Source organism: Cibotium barometz, chromosome 24 (assembly GCF_041138505.1).
Source record: "Cibotium barometz isolate CiBa-2024 chromosome 24, ASM4113850v1, whole genome shotgun sequence".
Taxonomy (NCBI): Eukaryota; Viridiplantae; Streptophyta; class Polypodiopsida; order Cyatheales; family Cibotiaceae; genus Cibotium; species Cibotium barometz.
Genome location: NC_141069.1, coordinates 17,506,984 through 17,528,806, shown reverse-complemented (window position 1 = coordinate 17,528,806; position 21,823 = coordinate 17,506,984). Strand labels below are relative to the sequence as shown.

The following is a 21,823-nucleotide window of genomic DNA, read 5'->3' as shown; positions in this document are numbered from 1 at the left end:
AGTATTGATTTTTTTTATCTACTTCTTTTATTCATGTAATTTAACAACTGAATAGGTACAAGAGAATCATGGGCAGGTTTGAACAAAGGACAACTAATAAGAGAGCTACTTAAGTGCTACCCAAAGTGAAAATCCTTTTCCCAAAACATAATATCCACATGAGATCCCAATGTTGATTTGGTTGGTTTTATCTTCAAGAGATTGACCTCTTAAGAAGGGAAATATGTTACATCCTCTACATGAATTGCTACGGGATATGATTAAGAGGTGTAACATAAAATAGGAGTATGATAAAAACACTTGATAATCTCATAAAATAGGGGTTATTAATACAAATTGAGACCTATATAAGGAAGTTGGTGTTAGATTTATCAAGGTTCATTAGTTAATTGATTGTCTTTTTTACTCATTGTAGAGCCCTATGGAGATCAAATATATAAATGTTTGAAAAATCATGATGATGAGGGAAATCAAGATAGTCTACCGTTCTAACTATTAGGAATTGTGTGGATACCTTAACCTACCCCCCCCCTCCCCCAAAAAAAGCATGCTCATTAAAAATAGCTGTGATTTAGTTTTTTATCATGGGTGGCATCAGTCAAACGGCAGCACTTTGGCCTTCAAGTAGACCTCAAAGGGTCCAGCTGAAGATCACGAAGCTGCTGTTAGGGTCCACTTCTGTGGCTGTGGGAAGAGTGTGTGCCAAGTTAACTGGGCTGTGAGATCTTCATTTTAGTCAATCCCTTTCCTCCTTATAGAGCTCCAATGTGGCTATGGGAATAGAGTGTGCCCAAATATCTGGGCCATGGGAATACCCCAGGGATTCATTTTCGTCAATCCCATTGTATTGGGCACACATCCCTTTTCTTGTTGCTCTCCAACTGTTAAATAAGGTTTGTCATTTGTGGCTCTCAACCAAGATGATTTCCAGTAGCATGGCATCGCTCAACCATGTCAACTTCTTGGGTCTTCTACAGTCCCAATCCCCCATCTTTGGCATCCCCACCTTCTAAAATGTTTGCTGAGAGCACGACAAGAAATACCTAGTCTCCTTGTGAGATACTCGGCAAGATGATGAAAAACATTGTGGATATTACTAGTTTAATTAAGTTTCTCACAAGTATATTCAAGGCGAGACTCTCGAGGCAGTCAGCAAAAAACTTGTGCAGAGCATGTCTCATGCCAGAAAACAGAGATTCGGCATTCAACAATCAGGTGATTCAATCACAATCTCTGAAGCGTACAATATACTTGCACAAATTCTGCATGTCCAGCTGCCCCCTGATTTCCGAAGAGAGAAGTTTAATTGCAACTTTTCACATGCCCCCCACTTCATGACGAATTCTCGTACTCATAAGCAATATCCTCATCGGCATCAGCAGCAGGATCATCAAAACATATACTCAGGTTTTGCATCTTAAATCCTTCTCCTTGTATCGCCTCCAGTAAAGAAGATGCCTCACCAGTAGCTTGGATGGTTGTTTGCTTTGCCAGCTGCAGATTACCAGGCAAAGGACAAGAACACATGAGTCACTTAGCCTTTCATGTGTTGGTGATTATAATTCATGCATTCTGTGCAAAACTGACAGGAAAGTACACACATGATAAGTGAGCCAAGTCAGAGAATGAACTCCTTGTTTGCAACAACGAACACACTCCTACATTGAAATGCAAAAGTGCTGATGGTAACCAAAGTCGTGTCTATAATCTTCAGACAAAATGTGGGCCTTGGAGGCCAAAAAGTGGCAGCTGCACCTGTCAGATTCAATGCCGTGTCTACTAGTCTTTGAAGATAAATAACATCATCATCAAGAGATCTTTGATCACAAGTGACTCTTGAACAGCAGATCTTGCTCACGTTCATAACTGATTAGGCTGCATTGTAGCTTAGCTTGAGTGAACCGGCGTGTGCACAATCTGGAGTGAATTATGAACCCACCACTAAATCTTGAGAGCATTGACATTCTCTGAGTGGCCAAAGTTTCCCAATGAACAAGCCAGTAGTACATGGTGGAAATTTGTAGCTGGAATCCTACCAAATGCTGGAGTTGGAAGGCAAGGAGAGTGTAGCGCCACTGTTATGGTTCTCAAGAATAAGTGATGAACATCTTGAAAATTGGTGGAGCTGTCATGTGCAAGACATGCACTGGACTGATCTCAGAGCTAGTCCTGAAGAGGGCAACCAGATAAAGACAAATCAGAACCCGACTTGGAGCATAGGTTGCTGCCTTGGCCAAGGATTTAACTGAAGGTGTACATGGTGAGCTGTCGGCCAGCGCTTGAAGACCCAGAAGACCTGTCGGCTGCAGCTTATTATTGGAATTAATGTCCTGGAACTGGCCGACCAGTAGTCCGCCAGTCCATAGGTTCTCTCCCAAACCTCTAAAAGGCACCAATGCTCATTGTTATGAACCATTCAGCCCTAGCTTGGGTAGATATAGGCTTAGAGTAGGTGTTATACCTTTTATGGAAGGCAGCCAAGGGCTGCAAGACTGTTGTACCTTTTTGTACACATGAATATACTGAATACTCAGCTCTCTCTCTCCCTCTCTCTCTCTCTCTCTCTCTCTCTCTCTTCTGCATGTGTTTTGCATCAGCATGTTCCCAGATGGTGTTTAGGGCTGAAAGAAGAATCCCAGAGCTTCCGCATGTAACATTGGTTTCCGCATGTAACATTGGTATCAGAGCTTCAGGCTGGTTCTGAGATATTGTAGCTGCCCATGTCCCACCCAGTCTTACTGCATCATGCATGGATGAAACCATCGCCTGTGTCTTGAGCTTGCGGTGGTGTGGGAAAAAGGCAACTTTGTCTCAACAAGGCTAAACACTGATTTAGTCCCAGATGCAGGGGCATAGGTCCAAGGTACGGGAAAGTGCACAAGTAAGAGGCCTGAGGCAAGGAACACAAGACAGGGAAGAACTCCCAGGAGGTTGGTTGGTAGTGTTCCACAAAGCCCAAGGGGATGGCAGTCCTATGAGTCGGGTGCCACTTGGGGCACACCAAGAAAGCCTTTCAAGCAACGGTTCCAGGGGAGGTTGATCCTCCAAGGGGTGAAGTGAGAGTGCCAAGACTCATTTCTCAGGAAAGAAGACCAAAGACAGTGTTCAAGGAGGGCAGAAACGGAATGGGGACTGGATGGAACAGATGCATAGATCTTCATCAAAGTTACAGTGGATTTGGAGATCGGGCAGGGTGTTTAGTGAAAATGTTGCTAGAGTAGGAAGGATGACAAAGGGACTCCGCAAATAGAATGGGATGATGACAGTCATCCAAGAAACAAGTTGGAATCCCGTCATCAAGTTTAGTAGAGGGGGATGTCATGTGCAAGACCTACATTGGACTGATCTCAGAGCTAGTCCTGAAGAGGGCAACCAAATAAAGACAAATCAGAACCCGACTTGGAGCATACGTTGCTGCCTTGACAAAGGATTTTAACTGAAGGTGGACATGGTGAACTGTCGGCCAGCGCTTGAAGACCTGGAAGACCTGTCAGCTGCAGCTTATTATTGGAATTAATGTCCTGGACCTGGCCGACCAGTAGTCGGCCAGGTCCTTAGGTTCTCTCCCAAACCTATAAAAGGCACCAATGCTCATTGTTATGAACCATTCAGCCCTAGCTTGGGGCTGGGCTGACTACAGGTCCAGGCTGACCAGTAGTCGGCCAGTCCATAGGTTCTCTCCCAAACTTATAAAAGGCACCAATGCTCAATGTTATGAACCATAGACATAGGCTTAGAGTAGGTGTTATACCTTTTATGGAAGGCAGCCAAGGGCTGCAAGACTTCTGTACCTTTTTGTACATATATGAATATACTGAATACTCAGCTCTCTCTCTCTCTCTTTTGCATGCGTTTTGCATCAGCATGTTCCCAGACGGTGTTTAGGGCTGAAAGAAGACTCCCAGAGCTTCCGTGTGTAACAGGAGCCCCCACACACATAATAACCAGCCGAATTCTCCAATCCTTTATAATTGTCTAACAAAGCTTATGCTTGCAGTAGATTCCCCTACAATGTTGTTGATGTCTTCCTTTCATAGTCTCAGTCAGATAAACAAAGCCTAGACCCAATTACTTTCATCATTGTTTTGGTTCAAGAATGGATCCAATAGGCATGTCTGAATCCTCGAGCAAATCCCTGATGTGATGAAAACGAAGGGTAAAATGAGATAGCTGCAGGCAAGCAGCACCGGATGCAAGGAGCACAAAGACAAATGTGAAGCCCCACAAGAAATGAGTGAATATAGGACCAAAAGCATTTGGGCTCAATGTGGAGCTTATAAGAGCTCACCTGCTTCTACTTCCAAATCTGGCTAGTGCAAATCCTTAGCATTGGCAGCCAGTGTCATCCTGAATGGCTCTCTGTGTGCACCACTTTATGCTTTAAACAGAGTGCCTTAACCTCCAGAAGCCAACCCATGGCAAAACGCCTAGAAGCATCAGAACACCAACTTACCAATACAAGACTAACTCACATTTACTTCATTGCATGCTTGAACACATTCAAATTGGCTTGCATCACAAAAAGAAAAAAAAGAACCCCATAAAATAGATGTGCAATATGTCCCTAATTTCAACACACATTCTTTGATTTTGCAAGAGGTAGTCACCAAACTTGTGGAAATGAAACTCCATGTGGCTAGGGAGATACCTCTACTGTGGCAACTCCCTCAGATGTATACACCTTGAGATTGGAAACACCCTGAATATTCTGCATAACATTTTGACAGAATCAGAGGTGAAAATCTCACTGTCCAACACACACACACACATGCGTGCATGCGCATGCATACAAGCATGCCTGCCTGCATGCAACTGTGTGCAATGCTAAGACCATTTCAACATAAGCAGATTATATTCGCAGAAGGATAAGCATTTAGGGAAACCATTTGCAAAACCTTAATGGCCGAGAGAATCAGGCATTACCTTCAATGCATCTGTAACCTTTGGGATCAAGGAATCAGCAATAGTACCTTCTACCTGCAAAAGCCAACACCCTTTGCAACATCATACACACCACCAGAGAAGTACCCAAAACAGCAGTACGCTTGAAAACCTTCCTCCTCTCCCTCCAGAGTCCCAACACTCAGTGCAACATAGAATATGTAAAATGAACAAAAGTCCAATGATTTGAAATGGTCTTCCACTGACTTATGCGATTTTAAAGGGGAGCACGTTGTGTAGGGGCTCAAAGCAACTAGCCCTCTTGACGACATCCATGTAGTCTAGATAACAAATTGCTAACAATGGTGCACATCAATTGATCATACTAAGGCTGGGTTGACAAGCTTCCTGTCAGAAGCTTGTGTGAACCACATGGCAGGCAAATATTTGCTGGTTCCTGCAGCCATCACAAAGAGACCCACCAAGTGAAACTGAAAGGGGAGAAAAAGCTTCCAGCATAGGAAGGCCAATCATAAGAAGGACACCCCACATAAATCCATCGGTCGCATGTGGAAGCCTTTTACCCAGATTACTAAGTCACTGTGTTTGATGCATTAATTTGAAAGAGATTGCTCCAGCTCACTGTGAACCGGCCTGCACAGCCTTTTCCCGCCTGCTTCTAGCCTTTGTACGCTCTGCATAAACCTTCAAAAGCATAAATTAGAGGCCTTCCAATATTTTTCCACGTGGGTTGGTTAGTCACTAATCAAATGGGTGTCTTGATTGTTGGGATTGCTTGCAATGACAATGGTTGTGAGTTTATCTCATCAATTTACCGAGTTCTTGCAAGAACAGAACATTCAACGCCAACTCACCTCCACCAACTCCCCCTCACAAAATGGAGTGGTCGAGCACAAGAACCGAACTGTGATGGGTATGGCACACTCCATGCTCTTTGCAGATGAGCTGCCTGAACACGTTTGGTCAAAACCGGTCAACATTGCGGTGTACCTTCTAAACCGTTGCCCCACGGCCGTTGTCTCTCACATGACCCTGTTTGAGGCCTTTTTGGCGAAAAACCCATTGTTTCCCATCTCCGTATCTTTGGATGTCTTGCATACACACACACTCCGAATGACATGAGGAGTAAGCTTGAGCCAAGGAGCGAGTTGCTCATTTTTGAGGACTACTCTTCTAAATCAAAGGCTTACAAAGTTTTTGACCCACAATCGAACAAAGTCTTTGTTTGTCGAGACATTGCCTTTGGTGAGCGGGATTTACCTCGCCTTCCGCTGCACATTCCACCCGAACAAGAATCTCCGACTGTAACACATGAACCCCATCAGTCAACTATTACTCCGCCTCTTGAGGAGCTTTCCTCCTCTTGACAGCCACCCAAAGACCCTTTACCCCACTAGTACCAACAAACCATTCGTGATTTAGGCATGCTTCCCTGTGATACCCCCTTGGATGGTCCTCATCGGTCCACTAGGCTCACTCCTCGTGCCTCATTTGCCTCTGCTTTTTCCCGCAAACTATGTGGCGCATGGTGAGCCAACATCATGGAAATATGCACAAGCTCTAACTCAGCATCTTTCTATCCAAGAGCTTTCTTGTGGGGGCACTGGAGTTGCCTGCCATATATACAATGCTCACAAAACTGAAAACTTGAGAACTTTAGAGAAGGCAAGTAACCAAAACGAGACAATTGCTCCATTCCTTTGACACTCATGTGTCCCAACCGGCTATGCCACATAGAGATTTCCGGCAGCTCGGTTGCATTTACATTAGCATGGTGACAAACACCTGCATGCATGAAGTAAAGAGTGTCCACCTTAGAGCCTCTGGCAACAACCAGTGAGCCCTTACTAATCTTCCACTTTCCACGACCAAATGTGGTAACATAACCAGCATCATCAAGCTGTCCAGTAGAAATCAGGTTCTTGTTGATCTCAGGCACATGCCTGACATCATGGAGCATAAGCTGTGAGCCATCTGAAAACACAAGCCTCACATCACCTCTGCCAAGAATCTGGCATGCATGGTTGTCACCCAAATAAACTACTCCTTCATTGCCAGCAGTATACCTAACAAACAAGTCTCTGCAACCTATGACATGAAAGGAGGCACCTGAATCAATGATCCATGAGTGCATACCATGACCATCTCCTGCAAGGAGTGAATGGGCATCAAGTGAAGACATGAATAGGACTTCATCCTCACTGTCACCTGCATGTGACACATTGACTTCTTCAATCTTGACTCCACTTTTGCCCTTTGGCTTTGCATCTTTGGCTTCATCTTTGTCTTTGTCTTTTCCTTTGCCCTTTTCCTTTTGATCATTCATCCATTTGTAGCATTGCTTTTTGAAATGTCCCTTCTTGCCACAATAATGGCATTCCAAGTCCTTTTTGGAGCGAGACTTACTCCTTCCCCGTTCTTGGCTTTTACCCCTTTGCTGGGATCTCCCACGTGCATTCATTGCATTGGACTTTCCAACAGAGTTGTTCTTCTTGTTCATCTCCTCTTGAAGGAGAGCACCCTCCACATCTGCATATGACAGCATAGCATTTGAATTGCTAGTGGCTGTCTTGAATGTGTCCCAACTCTCTGGCAAAGTGCATAAGAGAAAGGTGGCTTTGAACTCATCATCCATTGCCAACTTTTGATTGATGACCTGGCTGACAACACCATTAAACTCATTTAGATGGGCTGTCATAGACGCCCCTTCCTTCATTTGAAGACCTATGAGTTTCTTCAACCAATACACTTTGCTTGAGGCACTTTGCTGGGCATACAAGTCCTGCAATCTTTGCCACATTCCCCAAGCTGTCTTCTCTTCACGTATGCTGAAAAGTAAAGAGTCTGACACAGACAACATGATGGTGGATCTTGCCAGCTCATCCATATCTTCCCATTCTTCAGCAGTAAGAGAAGCGGGCATTACACCCCTTTCTTTGATGGGCTTGTGCTGCTTCTTCTGGAGCAACACATTATAGCACTGGGTTTGCCAAATGTCATGGTTATGTGAGCCTTCAAGCTTTTTGATGTGAAGCAATGAAGAGCTCTCACCTGTGGTTGCCATAGCAATATGCAACCTTTGACACAGTCAATGCCTGACTCCCTGCAAGATGTGCAAACACTACACCAAAGCACACAAAGTGCTCACAGTTGTTCTCCCAAAGTTTATCTCCCACTGCGGAAGCACGAATGCAACTCTCCTCCCACTGAATGTGATAAAATCACCAAAATCTGGTTGCTGCAGATTTATGACAGCACCTTAGATGTGCTCTGTTCCCCTTCCAAAGTACTGTACAACAGTACTAAGTGCTCACTAATGAGGTACCAAATCTGTACCGACAAGTACAGCAGCTGAAAATGAACCTTTTCCTCACTCAAATCAATGTACAGCCATGCCAAAACTTGTACAAAGTTGTACCAAATCTGTACCAGCAAGTACAGCAGCAATAAATGCTCTCCTGGCTGTCCAAATGAGTGAAAATCGGACCTTGACAGTCCCCACCACTGCATACAACAATCCCGGACAGAAATTGGCAAAAGCCCCTTGACTGCAAGTGGATTTCTGAGGGTTCAAGGCATAAAAGTCTTCCATGCTGCTTTGCCAAGCTCAACAAGCACAAAAAATTGAAAAGCCCCTTGATTCAAGATCAATTTCTGATCATGAATGGTACATTAATGCACGTGAAGGCATCCAGAGTCTTCACAATGCTTCCCCCTGGCCACATATACATCCAATACATAAAAGCCCCTTGATTTACTGGCACATTGAGTGCTTGACAGGCATCAACACATTGCCCAAAGCATCAAATGCCAGTGCCTGCATGCAAATCAACCCAATTGGCACAAAAGCCCTTTGATTTACACTCCAATTTCCTGCAATTTAGCCCCGAATGTGAGATTGCTCACATCATAAAGCATGTATGAATGCCCAATGGCACAATTACATCAAAAGCCCCAAATGTTGACACCCAATTTCCTGCAAATTGACCCGGAACGTGACCAATGTCACCCAATGTTGCCAATTTTGCTCAAAATCTGAGCGATTTGGACATGTACCTGCTCAATTGATGAAAATGGACATGCAAATCCCAAAATTGAAGCAAATATCTGAGACAATTTCTGATTTCTGTTGCAGAAAAGGGGGGGAAATTGATGTTGGACACAGGTACGCCATCATGGACAGTCTAAGAAGAAGTCGTCAGAGGGCAACGAAGCAGGAACTCCTCCAAACACGAGAGAACTCTCTCAGCGATTTTGTCAGAGATGTAGAGCTGCTGTGTACTTCTGGGATCGGAAAGCGATGTCAGTTGCGTGGTTCCAGCACCGAGTGGCCGCGGCTGTGATCTGCAGGCAACGGATGCATCGAGGAGCAATCCACGCAGACTCTTAGGCCTTGGAGAGGGGCGGCCCGTATAGCTTGGCGGAGAGACATGAGGACCAACGTGTCGGATTCTGAATCGCCTCTGTGCAAGGGAAGCTCCAGCTGGCGAACACTTGATTGGGCAAGGGCGGCAAGAGGTGAACTGCTTTTATGTGTCCGCCTGAGTGTGCATACCCGCCTCCCTGCATGTGAATGGGAGAGTTAATTAGTGTTAGAGTTCATGTGGGAGACATACACAGAGAAGAAGGAAGACAGAGAGAGAGAGAGTTGTGGGGATAAGTCAACTCATCATATGAGTGTGTGACTCCCCTATCACACATGTATATTGCACTAGTACACATAGTGCACTTAGTACATTAAAAGTACTAAGTGTACTATGTACTATAACTTATGGGCTTGTACACACTATAAGGGTGGACATAGTGCCTTTACCCCAACAACCTCCCACTTAAAGGCAAAGTGCCCTTAAGTAAAGGAAAAGAAAAATCAGCATGTACATGATAATATACAAGGCCATATCAAGGCTGAAACTGGCCTCATCCAATGCCCATCAAGTGTCTGCAATGAGCAAACCGCTCCGGAGGCAAACTCTTTGTCAACAGATCAGCCGGGTTGTCATCCGTATGAATCTTAACAAGCTGAATTTGCTTGTTCTCTATCACCTCTCTGATGAAGTGATACTTCACATCCACATGCTTCGTCTTTGCATGAAAGACAGGGTTCTTTGCCGACTGGATGGCACTCTGACTGTCACAATGCAACAATGGAATATCCCCTGTATAACCCAAATCAACCACTAACCGAGATAGCCATAATGCCTCCTTGCAAGCCTCTGTGGCTGCAATATACTCGGCCTCTGTAGTAGATAAGGCTGTGCACTTCTGCATCCTGGATATCCATGACACAGCACCTCCTGTGAATGTAAACACATAACCGGTAGTAGACTTCCGGTTATCTGGATGACCGGCATAATCCGAATCCGTGTAACCATGCACTAATGCATCCTGTTTGCCAAAACAAATGCACATATCCTGTGTGCCCTTCAGGTATCTCATGACACCTTTCACTGCTTCCCAATGCTTCTTGCCAGGGTTGGCCATGTATCTAGAAACCACTCCCACTGCAAATGCAATATCCGGCCTAGTAGCAACCATGGCATACATGAAACTGCCACAAGCTGAAGCATACGGAACCTTGGCCATATCAGCCCTGCCACTATCTGACTTGGGCTGTCCATAGCACTGAGTTTCACATATGGAGGCAAAGGAGTACTAGTCTTCTTCCCCCCGTCCATATTGAACCTCTGCAAAACTTTGCCAATGTATTCCTTCTGAGACAAATACAACACATGCTGATTTCTGTCCCGAAGTATCCGCATACCCAAAATGTGATTTGCATCACCCAAATCCTTCATATCAAAGGTTTGATGCAGCCTCTTTTTCAAGGCATCCATTTCTTTACGAGATTTCCCGGCAATCAACATATCATCAACACACAAGATGAGGATCAATAGACTGCCATCCAAAGCTTTCTTGGTGTATAAGCAATGATCTATGTCACTTCTCCTGAAATTCTGGGATTTCATGAATGTATCAAATTTATGATACCATTCCCTTGGTGCCTGTTTGAGCCCATAAAGACTCTTTTTCAGCTTGCATACAAGCTTCTCCTTTCCATTCACTGCATAACCCTCTGGCTGTTGCATATATATCTCCTCATGGAGATCACCGTGAAGAAAAGCAGTCTTCACATCCAACTGAATCAAGTCCAGATCATCATGCGCAACCAAAGCTAACACAGCTCTAAGTGTGGTCATTTTGACCACTGGAGAGAAGATCTCATCAAAGTCCACACCATATTCCTGCTTGAAGCCCTTAGCCACTAACTTAGCTTTGTATCTTGGCTTTGCATCAGGTGCAACTTTGAGCCTGTAAACCCACTTGCATGGCAAAACCTTCTTGCCTGCAAGTAAATGCACCAACTTCCATGTTCCATTTTTGTGCAGAGAATCCATCTCTGACTTCATGGCACGCTCCCAAAGAGCCTTGTTTGCCCTCTGTAAAGCCTCCTTATAACATGAGGGCTCCCCACAGTCAGTGAGCATCAAGTAGTCAACCCCTGGAACAAACCTGTCAGGGGCTCTGGAGGATCTTCTGGACCTCCGTACCCAACGACCATCATTTGCAGGTTGCTGTCCAGCCTGCATATCACCTATTGGTGGCTCTTGTTCCATGCCATAAGGCTAAAAAATCATGCCCGGTATCTCCTCCAACTGTGGTATATCCATAGGGATATCTTCTGCCATCTCTGGCTGTCCATTTGGACCATTTTCAGCACCATTTAAGGGCTGGTTTTGCTGCTGTAATGGCTGATTTACAGCCCTTGGTTGTTGTCCATGATGTCCATCATCATCAAAGATGACTCTGCTAGGCTCCTGTTGCCTTGCAGGCTCCTTATACATGGATGTTTCATCAAAAATGACATCATTGCTGCGTATAATCTTTCTATTCACGGGATCCCAAAGTCTATACCCCATTTCACCTCTGTCACCATATCCTAGGAATATGCATTTGTGAGACTTAGGATCAAGTTTGGTGCGCATTTCCTTGCGTATGTGCACGTACGCAACGCAACCAAACACTCCCAAGTGCTTGTATGATGGAGGCTTCCTTGTCCATACTTCCTCTGGCACTTTCCCACCAAGCCTCGTGTTAGGTGACATGTTTATAAGATGAACGGCTGTCATAACAGCTTCAGCCCAAAAACCATGAGGTAACGCAGCATGTAACAACATAGAACGGACCTTCTCCTGAATGGTCCTGTTCATCCTCTCTGCTGTCTCGTTTTGTGGAGGATCATAAGGAGTAGAGAGCTCCCTCTTAATGCCTTTAGCATCACAAAAGTCCTGAAACTGTTTGGACATATACTCTCCACCATTGTCGGAACGCAAAGCCTTCAGTGTTTTGCCACTTTGATTCTCAACAAGAGCAACAAACTTCTCTAACACTGAGAATGTATCACTCTTCAAACGAAGAGGATAAACCCACACCTTGCGTGTGGCATCATCAATAAAAGACACAAAGCATTTTGCCCCTCCCAAAGAAAGCTGAGGCATCTCACATACATCTGTATGCACAAGCTCTAACTGAGCATCTTTCTATCCAAGAGCTTTCTTGTGGGGGCACTGGAGTTGCCTACCATATATACAATGCTCACAAAACTGAAAACTTGAATACTTTAGAGAAGGCAAGTAACCCAAACGAGACAATTGCTCCATTCCTTTGACACTCATGTGTCCCAACCGGCTATGCCACATAGAGATTTCCGGCAGCTCGGTTGCATTTACATTAGCATGGTGACAAACACCTGCATGCATGAAGTAAAGAGTGTCCACCTTAGAGCCTCTGGCAACAACCAGTGAGCCCTTACTAATTTTCCACTTTCCACGACCAAATGTGGTAACATAATCAGCATCATCAAGCTGTCCAGTAGAAAGCAGGTTCTTCTTGATCTCAGGCACATGCCTGACATCATGGAGCATAAGCTGTGAGCCATCTGAAAACACAAGCCTCACATCACCTCTGCCAAGAATCTTGCATGCATGGTTGTCACCCAAATAAACTACTCCTTCATTGCCAGCAGTATACCTGACAAACAAGTCTCTGCAACCTGTGACATGAAAGGAGGCACCTGAATCATTGATCCATGAGTGCATACCATGACCATCTCCTGTAAGAAGTGAATGGGCATCAAGTGAAGACCTGAATAGGACCTCATCCTCACTGTCACCTGCATGTGATACATTGATTTCTTCAATCTTGACTCCACTTTTGCCCTTTGGCTTTACATCTTTAGCTTCATCTTTGTCTTTGTCTTTGCCTTTTCCCTTTTCCTTTTGATCATTTTTCCATTTGTAGCATTGCTTTTTGCTGTGTCCCTTCTTGCCACAATAATGGCATTCCAAGTCCTTTTTGGAGCGAGACTTGCTCCTTCCCCGTTCTTGGCTTTTACCCCTTTGCTGGGATCTCCCACATGCATTCATTGCATTGGACTTTCCAACAGAGTTGTTTTTCCTGTTCATCTCTTCTTGAAGAAGAGCACCCTCAACATCTGCATATGACAACATAGCATTCGAATTGCTAGTGGCTGTCCTGAATGTGTCCCAACTCTCTGGCAAAGTGCATAAGAGAAAAGTGGCTTTGAACTCATCGTCCATTGCCAACTTTTGATTAATGACCTGGCTGACAATACCATTAAACTCATTTAGATGGGCTGCCATAGGCGCCCCTTCCTTCATTTGAAGACCTATGAGTTTCTTCAACCAATACACTTTGCTTGAGGCACTTGGCTGGGCATACAAGTCCTGCAATCTCTGCCACATTCCCCAAGCTGTCTTCTCTTCACGAATGCTGAAAAGTAAAGAGTCTGACACAGACATGATAGTAGATCTTGCCAGCTCATCCATATCTTCCCACTCTTCAGTAATAAGAGAAGCGGGCATTACACCCCTTTCTTTGATAGGCTTGTGCTGCTTCTTCTGGAGCAACACATTATAGCACTGGGTTTGCCAAATATCATAGTTATGTGAGCCTTCAAGCTTCTTGATGTGAAGCAATGAAGAGCTCTCACCTGAGGTATTTGCTTCACCTGTCAATGCCTGACTCCCTGCAAGTGTGCAAACACTGCACCAAAAGCACACAAAGTGCTCACAGTTATTCTCCCAAGCTTTATCTCCCACTGCGGAAGCACAAATGCAACTCTACTCCCACTGTATGTGATGAAATCACCAAAATCTGGTTGCTGCAGATTTAGGACAGCACCTTAAATGTGCTCTGTTGCCCTTCCAAAGTACTGTACAACAATACTAAGTGCTCACCTGTGATGTACCAAACCTGTACCAGCAAGTACAGCAGCTGAAATTGAACCTTTTGCTCACTCAAATCAATGTGCAGCCATGCCAAAACTTGTACAAAGCTGTACCAAAGCTGTACCAGCAGGTACACTAGCAATAAATGCTCTCCTGGCTGTCCAAATGAGTGAAAATCAGACTTTTACAGTCCCGAACACTGCATACAACAGTCCCGAACAGAAATTGGGCAAAAGCCCCTTGACTGCAAGCTGATTTCTGAGGATTCAAGGCATAAAAGTCTTGCCTGCTGCTTTGCCAAGCTCAACAAGCATAAAATCTTGAAAAGTCCCTTGATTTAAGATCAATTGCTGATCATACATTGTACATTGACGCACATGAAGGCATCCAGAGTCTTCATCACGATGCTTCCCCTTGGCCACATATACATCCAATACATGAAAGCCCCTTGATTTACAGGCACATTGAGTGCTTGTCAGGCATCATCACATTGCCCAAAGCATCAAATGTGATTGCCTGCATGCAAATCAATTCAATCGGCACAAAAGCCCCTTGATTTGCACTGCAATTTGCTGCAATTTTGCCCGAATGTGCGATTTCTCACATCATACAGCATTTATGAATGCTTAATTGCACAATTACATCAAAAGCCCCAAATTTCGACATCCAATTTCCTTCAAATTGATCCTGATTGTGACCAATGGCACCCAATTTTGCCAGTTTTGCTCAAAAATTGAGCAATTCGGCACCTGTATCTGCTCAATTAATGATTGTACCTGCTCAATTGCAAATCCCAAAAAAAAAATGAGGCAAATACCTTGTAATTTCTGATTTTTCTTTTTGTTGCAGGAAAAGGGGGTGATGATGCTGCTGTTGTGCAGGTGGGCAATTGAAGGAGCTGATGCTGCTTCAGTCTGAAATATTGATTGGCCTTTGAAGGTCGCAGGGGAGAGGCACACAGTGTTGCCCAACGCTTCTTCTCAAGAATCCAAGGCTGGGAGCCTTCTACTACGTCGAGCTGGTTGCGCTGAAGTATGCGGGATGCGTTTGCAGCGGGCGCCTCCAATCTCTCGCTGGCAGGCAGCTTCTCGCTCTTTGACACGTGCTATGCGCTGGGCGGGATGCAGTCGGTGGACGTTTCCACGATGGACACAACGGGCACGTTCTGCTTGGGCTTCGCTGCTGGTACGAATTCAGCAACAGGGCTACCGTGTCTCTTTTAACTCCACAGCCTTACGCCTTGTGGACATCAACACTTTGCTGCGCTGCCTCTTCTGAGCCGGTGCCTGCTGTGCAGCGCTTATCCGCCCAATGTATGGACGTGTGCTGCCCAGCGCTGACACCGACGGTTTGCTTGTAGGCGCACAAGCGACTAGAATTCGCACAAAGCAGAACCTAGGTGACTTCCTGCCTCGCTCACTGCACGCACACTCACTGCTGCTGCTGCTGTAGGCATCTGGTTGGCAGGTACAGTAGCGCTTTAGGCTTGTACATCAGCAGAGATGCACAAAGAACGCGGGCAGAGTGTGCTGCACCGGAAAATGGCAAGCTCTAGGGCAAAGGGAGAGGATCAAGACAGCAACCTAAGCTCTGATACCAGTTGAATGGGAGAGTTAATTAGGGTTAGAGTTCATGTGGGAGACATACACAGAGAAGAAGGGAGAGAGAGAGAGAGAGAGAGTTGTGGGGATAAGTCAACTCATCATATGAGTGTGTGACTCCCCTATCACACATGTATATTGCACTAGTACACATAGTGCACTTAGTACATTAAAAGTACTAAGTGTACTATGTACTATAACTTATGGGCTTGTACACACTATAAAGGTGGGCATAGTGCCTTTACCCCAACAGCATGCGCATATCCGCCCACCTGCCTGCGACGACTGGTTCAACACAAGGACACACAGTCGCTGCCCAACGCAGGGACACACACTAGTTTCAACGCAGGGACACACTGGTTTCAACGCAGGGACACACAGTCGCTGCCCACTGCACACACAGACTGCGCCTTACACACACGCAACCTCTCTCATGGGACTGCTGCGCCAGACCATGCGTTGACTCTACACCTGACAACACACAAGGCTGCAAGGGTACTACTGGAAGACACCTGTCCTGCTGTCTCAAGACCACACACAGAGCTCTGATACCAGTTGATGGTAGAGAGTTAGGGTTTCATGTGGGAGACATACACAGAGAAGAAGGGAGAGAGAGAGAGAGAGAGAGAGAGACATGTGGGGATAAGTCAACTCACAGTATGAGTGTGTGACTCCCCTATCACACATGTATATTTGCTCTAGTACACATAGTGCACTTAGTACATTAAAAGTACTAAGTGTACTATGTACTATAAAACTTATGGGCTAGTACACACTATAAGGGTGGGCATAATGCCTTTACCCCAACAGGAGATTGCACGCATGATCATTGAGTGCAATCTCGCATTTCGTGTCCTCAAAACTCCTCAATGGCAAAGGATGGTGAGGGCCATTGCCGAAGTAGGACCATGCCATGGCCCTTAGCATGGTATCACCTACAACGACATGCGCACGAAGGCGCACTTGATGAAGAAAAGGAGAGAATCAACAAGACCCTCGAGCCCGATGGGTGAAGTATGGGTGTTCCATCCTCTCCGACGGATGGACCGATAGAAAGAAGAGAGGCATCCTCAACATTCTAGTATCTTGCCCTCTTGGCACGTACTTCTTGCGCGCCGTGGATGCCGGAAAGGCAGGGAAGAAAACCTCGGGAGAGCTCATCTATGCCACATTCGACAAGCCATAATCGAGGTAAGATACAATTTTAATTTTTGAGTTTGAAGCTTCAGAGTTTAGCCTTTGCCTTTTACTCAACTTTCAACTTTTCAAGTCTTATTTCTTTTCCTTTTTCATGCATCATGCATGATTGCATCCATGATCCATGGTCCATCATTCTTGTAGGTTGGCCCCGAAAATGTAGTTCAAGTGGTTACGGACAATGCGTCCAATTGCCGCAAGATGGGCCACTTGCTTGAGGAGGAGTTTAAGTCCATAGTATGGACTCCTTGTGCCTCTCATTGCCTTGACTTGCTTATGGAGGACATAGGCAAGTTAGAATGGGTGAAGAGTGTGGTGACACAAGCCACTCAAATTGTCACTTTTTTCAGTCAAAAAGTCAAGGCCCTTGCTATCTTCCGCTATCACAGCAACTTGGAGATGAAGAAGCCATCCTCGGCGCGCTTTGCCTACATGTGGCTTCTTCTAGAGCGCCTTTATGATGTCATGCCTAAGCTCCAAGTAACAGCGGTTTCACTGGAGTGGCAGGAATGGATACAAGGTGAGATACCTTCGCGTGTCGATGAGGCAAGAGCCATTCAACGGCTATGCTTGAGAGAGGAGTTCTGGCACCAAGTCTGCGCCCTAGTCATTGCGGTTACTCCCTTGTATAGGGTTTTACGCATGACAGACATGGAGGAGGCTACTATGGGGCTCCTCACTCACTTTATCAAAGAGGCCATTGCCAAGATTACCCGCACCACAGTCCTCGATGAGCTTGATCCAGAGTATATGCTAACAAGGTAAATAAGATTCAACTTCTCAAGAATAAGTAATAAACTAAAATAGAATGTTGAATCTAAATACTTGTTCTTTCATTTTTCTCATATAAGATATTCTCCCCTTTATTTTAAAATTCACAGTGATCCCCTTAAGGCTACTCCTCGACGCGATGCTATCTTGACACTCGTGGAGAAGAGATGGAAGTGGATGAAGAGGCCTATCCATGGCCTTACTGCTTTGTTGCATCCTGCCTACAAAACACTCCCACTTTTCATTGATCAAGAGTTGCTTTCAACTAGGGATGCTTTCTTACCGAAAGCATTACCCGATGATGAGAATGGGCAATTTTAGTTCTTACAGGAGCTCATCAACTATAATGATCAGAGGGGCCCCGAATTCGCCAATGCGGTATGTTGGAGGAGTCTCTTTTGGTGGGAGTCATTTGCTTACCAACAACCTTACCTACAAAGAGTGGCTTTGAGGATTCTAGCGCAGGTAACCACTAACCACTTAGCACCAAGTTACTAAATTATGTGTAGATACTAGAATCCTTGTCACGTGCACACCATTCAGGTGTACAGTGACATGGCATCATAAACATCATCAGGATTTATCAGGCATTTTTCAAGCATTTAAATGAATGTTTTCAGCATGTACCACGTGGTATGGGTTGGATTCAGCATTGTAGCATCACATTAGTCATCTAGACAAGCATTTGGGGCTTGTGGAGGCAGCCGACAGCATGTTTACATCAGCCGACAGCATGTATGGCAATCGTGGGCTTTTTACATCTGGCCGACTGCAGCCAAGCTGGCCGACCAGCACCTATTCCCCCATATAAATAGAGACATCAGCATTCAGTCCATCATATCATCTGACTGCAATGTTTCAGCCCTCAACGCATTCAGTCCAGCAAAGCATTCAGTTCAGCATCTACATCAGTAAACAGCAGATTCAGCAAACGCATCTATCTCCTCAGCGTTTCCTTCCCAGGTAACAGGAGAACATCTGCATTTTCAGCATCCCATCAGCATTGCATCAGTCCCAAAGCCATCCCTTCAGCGTTTCCTTCCCAGGAGACAAGGGAAAGACAGTGGGACAGCAGTTCATTTAGCATATCAGTATATTCAGCATATAGGCAGCATATTCAGCATCATAGATCTATTCAGATCTCATTGTAACCCATTCATCTAATATAGCTGCATTGCATTGCATTGACACATATTTGTCTCTCTCTTAAACATGATTAAGTGCAGTTTAGTTAGACTAAGGTTGTGATTACTACGGTTGAAGACCTCACATGTCACAATCCTGAACATTGTTTATTTTTATTGTGGATTAGGATTGCTCTTCGGGTGCATGTGAGAGAAACTGGTGTTCCTACTCACTTATACACACGAAGTTACGCAATCGACTGAGCACGAGACAGTTAGAGCGGCTGGCCTATTGCCGCAATAACTTTCAATGTTTTATTATTTAGCCCCTAATCAATTATAAAACTTGTAGGTAAACGTCGACGAATTCAAGTTGACGGTGGACACTCTTAAAAGTGTCCACAAGGAGCGTAATGGAGAGGAGGAGGCCATATATGCAGAGCTCTACAAAGAGCTAAAGGAGATTGATAGATGAGTCTCTCGCATTCGTCGTGGCCGCCGAGCTAGAGGTGGAGTACAGGTTCGGCCTATTCTTACCATTGGCTCTCAAGGCTCTGATCGCCCAGTTGCTACCTATGTAAGACGTGGCTCTCGGAGCTCTACCTCCACAGCGATTAGAGTTGAGGATGCTTCCATTGCGGAGTCTTCTTCGGTAATTCATGGTGATATTCAGGAGCCCGAATGTGATGATGAGGGCAACGTTCTTAGCGATGGGGATTTTGGTGGGAGCTCTGAGGTATCCTCCTCTAGTGAGGATATTGAAGAGCCTAGCGATAGCTCTGAGTCCTGACTCCTCACATAGATGGTGACATAGGCTTTTAGCCTCTATAGTCCTCTATGGGCTTTTTTGCATTTTTGTACTCACATTTTTGTACTTGCCCATGCGGCATGCCAACTTTTGCGACTTTATATATATTCATGACTCTTTGACATGTCACATGTACATTTGTCTACTTTCATTTTCTATGCAACTTGCAAAATTCTAAATTTTTATGTTTTGGGTAAAAGTTTTGCATCTATATTTATATTTTTAAGTATTTTTTAATGGACCGTACCTCCACCGTATTTTTATTTTTAAAATTTAGCGGTGCGTTCCGGGACCGTATTTAAACGTACCGTACTGAATCGAACTTTTCGTACCTAACAACTATGCATAAGAAGGTCATTGGCACCAAATGGATTTTTCACACCAAATTTGAAGCCGATGGTACCTTGGACAAGTACAAAGCCCAACTTGCGGTGCAAAGTTTTTGCCAAAAAGGCATTGACTTTGACGAAATCTTCGTGCCTACAGCTCGACTGACGTCAATTCGCCTTACTCAATCTAGCTGTTCACCACAAATGGCCAGTCTACCAAATGGATGTCAAGAGTGCCTTCTTAAATGGCATTCTCAAGGAGAAAGTCTATGTTGACCAACCTCCGGGCTTCCCACTCCCCGGTTATGAGGACAAAGTCTTCTGCCGCCTGCATAAAGCTCTTTATGGACTTAAGCAAGCCCCCCAAGCGTGGTATCATCACATCGACAAATTTTGATGCAACCAAGGTTTTCAACCATCTCACTATGATCCCAATATCTATATCCACACATCAGGGGATGGTTTGGTACCTAGCACTGTATGTCGATAATCTATTCATCTCTGGTTCAAGCCAACATGGCTAATATCATGGCACAACTGAGATGAACTTTTGAGATGATTGATCTCGGTCTTCTCTCATATATATTTCCTTGGCATGGAGGTGGTCCAACATCCTGATGGTATTTTTGTGTCACAACAAAAGTAATGTTTTCAACTCATTACTTCCTAGGAACTTTCCTGATGGTACTATCCCTGTGGCTACCCCATTAGATCCAACCATCAAACTATCAAAGAAAGAGGACTCACCGCCACATGAAGAGCGAGCCTACGCCAAGTGGTTCGGAAACTCATATGGCTCACAAACTCTCGACCTAACATTTCCTATTGCACATCCACTTTAAGTCAATATTTCAATGCTCCTAGGGAGCCACATTGGAGTTCAATGATGAGGGTTGTTCGCTATCTAGCAGGTACATGTATGTTTGGACTTCACTACAATCGTGGGATCACCCTGCATGGTTACACGCACTCCGACTGGGCCGGTGATATCGATTCCCAACGTTCTCATGGTGGTTATTTGTACTCGCTTGGATCTAGCCCCTTCTCTTGGTCTAGCAAGAAACAGGATACCATTGCAAGGTCTTCCGCTAAAGCCGAGTATCGGACCCTCTATGACGCCACCACTGAGGCTATGTATCTTCATCAGCTTCTTGAGGAGATGCGTGTTCCCATCATTGACACCGCTTCTACCATCTGCGCTGACAGTCAAAGTGCGATTGTCTTCGCTAGCAATCCTATTGTTTCTAACTGTACCAAGCATGTTGGTGTCCATTTTTATTTTACTAGGAAACAAGTTGAACTTGGTACCATCAAGCTCCAATACATTCCTACGGCAGACAGACAACCATGCTGACATCCTTACAAAGTCCGTCAACCAGCCGATCCTTCTCTCTCTCTCCTTGCCATCATACATCATCGCTCTCTCTCTCTCTCTCTCTCTCTCTCTCTCTCTCTCTCTCTCCTTCCTTTAATACACACGTACGCTCTCTCACCCTCTATCTATTCTTGTCCCTTCCTCTCTCCTTCCACCGTACATCCTCGGTCTCTCTCTCTCCCCCTATATCGTACTCATCCCTCTCTCTCAATCTCTCCTCCTCTCGGTTTGGGAGGATCGCAATTATCGGGCAATTGCATTAATCGGTCTTGGCTTGGGCGACACTCACCACCTTGACCTCAAGAAAACTGCAAAAGAGGTATGGGAGAAGATGGAAAGTTTATTTGGGAACAAGATTGTCAACTCAAAGGTTTTCTTGAAACAAAAGTTTTTTGATTTAAAAATGCATGAAAATGGTGAACTTGGGGATCACTTGGGTACTCTCCAACATTGGAGTGGTTGTAGAGG

The 21,823-nt window shown here is 45.0% G+C and overlaps 1 protein-coding gene across 1 annotated transcript in view; it reads right to left on the bottom strand.

The window, feature by feature from the left end:
• Positions 1-1,148: 1,148 nt before the first annotated feature.
• Positions 1,149-21,823, bottom strand: part of LOC147624964 (uncharacterized) — a 33,088-nt gene continuing 12,413 nt past the window's right edge. The window contains exons 2-4 of the mRNA XM_086818187.1: positions 4,924-4,977; positions 4,649-4,708; positions 1,149-1,494 (exon numbers count right to left, since the gene is read on the bottom strand). Of these exons, the coding sequence (XP_086674313.1) occupies positions 1,333-1,494; positions 4,649-4,708; positions 4,924-4,977 (276 nt within the window). The 3' untranslated portion in view covers positions 1,149-1,332. The remainder of the gene's footprint in view (positions 1,495-4,648; positions 4,709-4,923; positions 4,978-21,823) is intronic.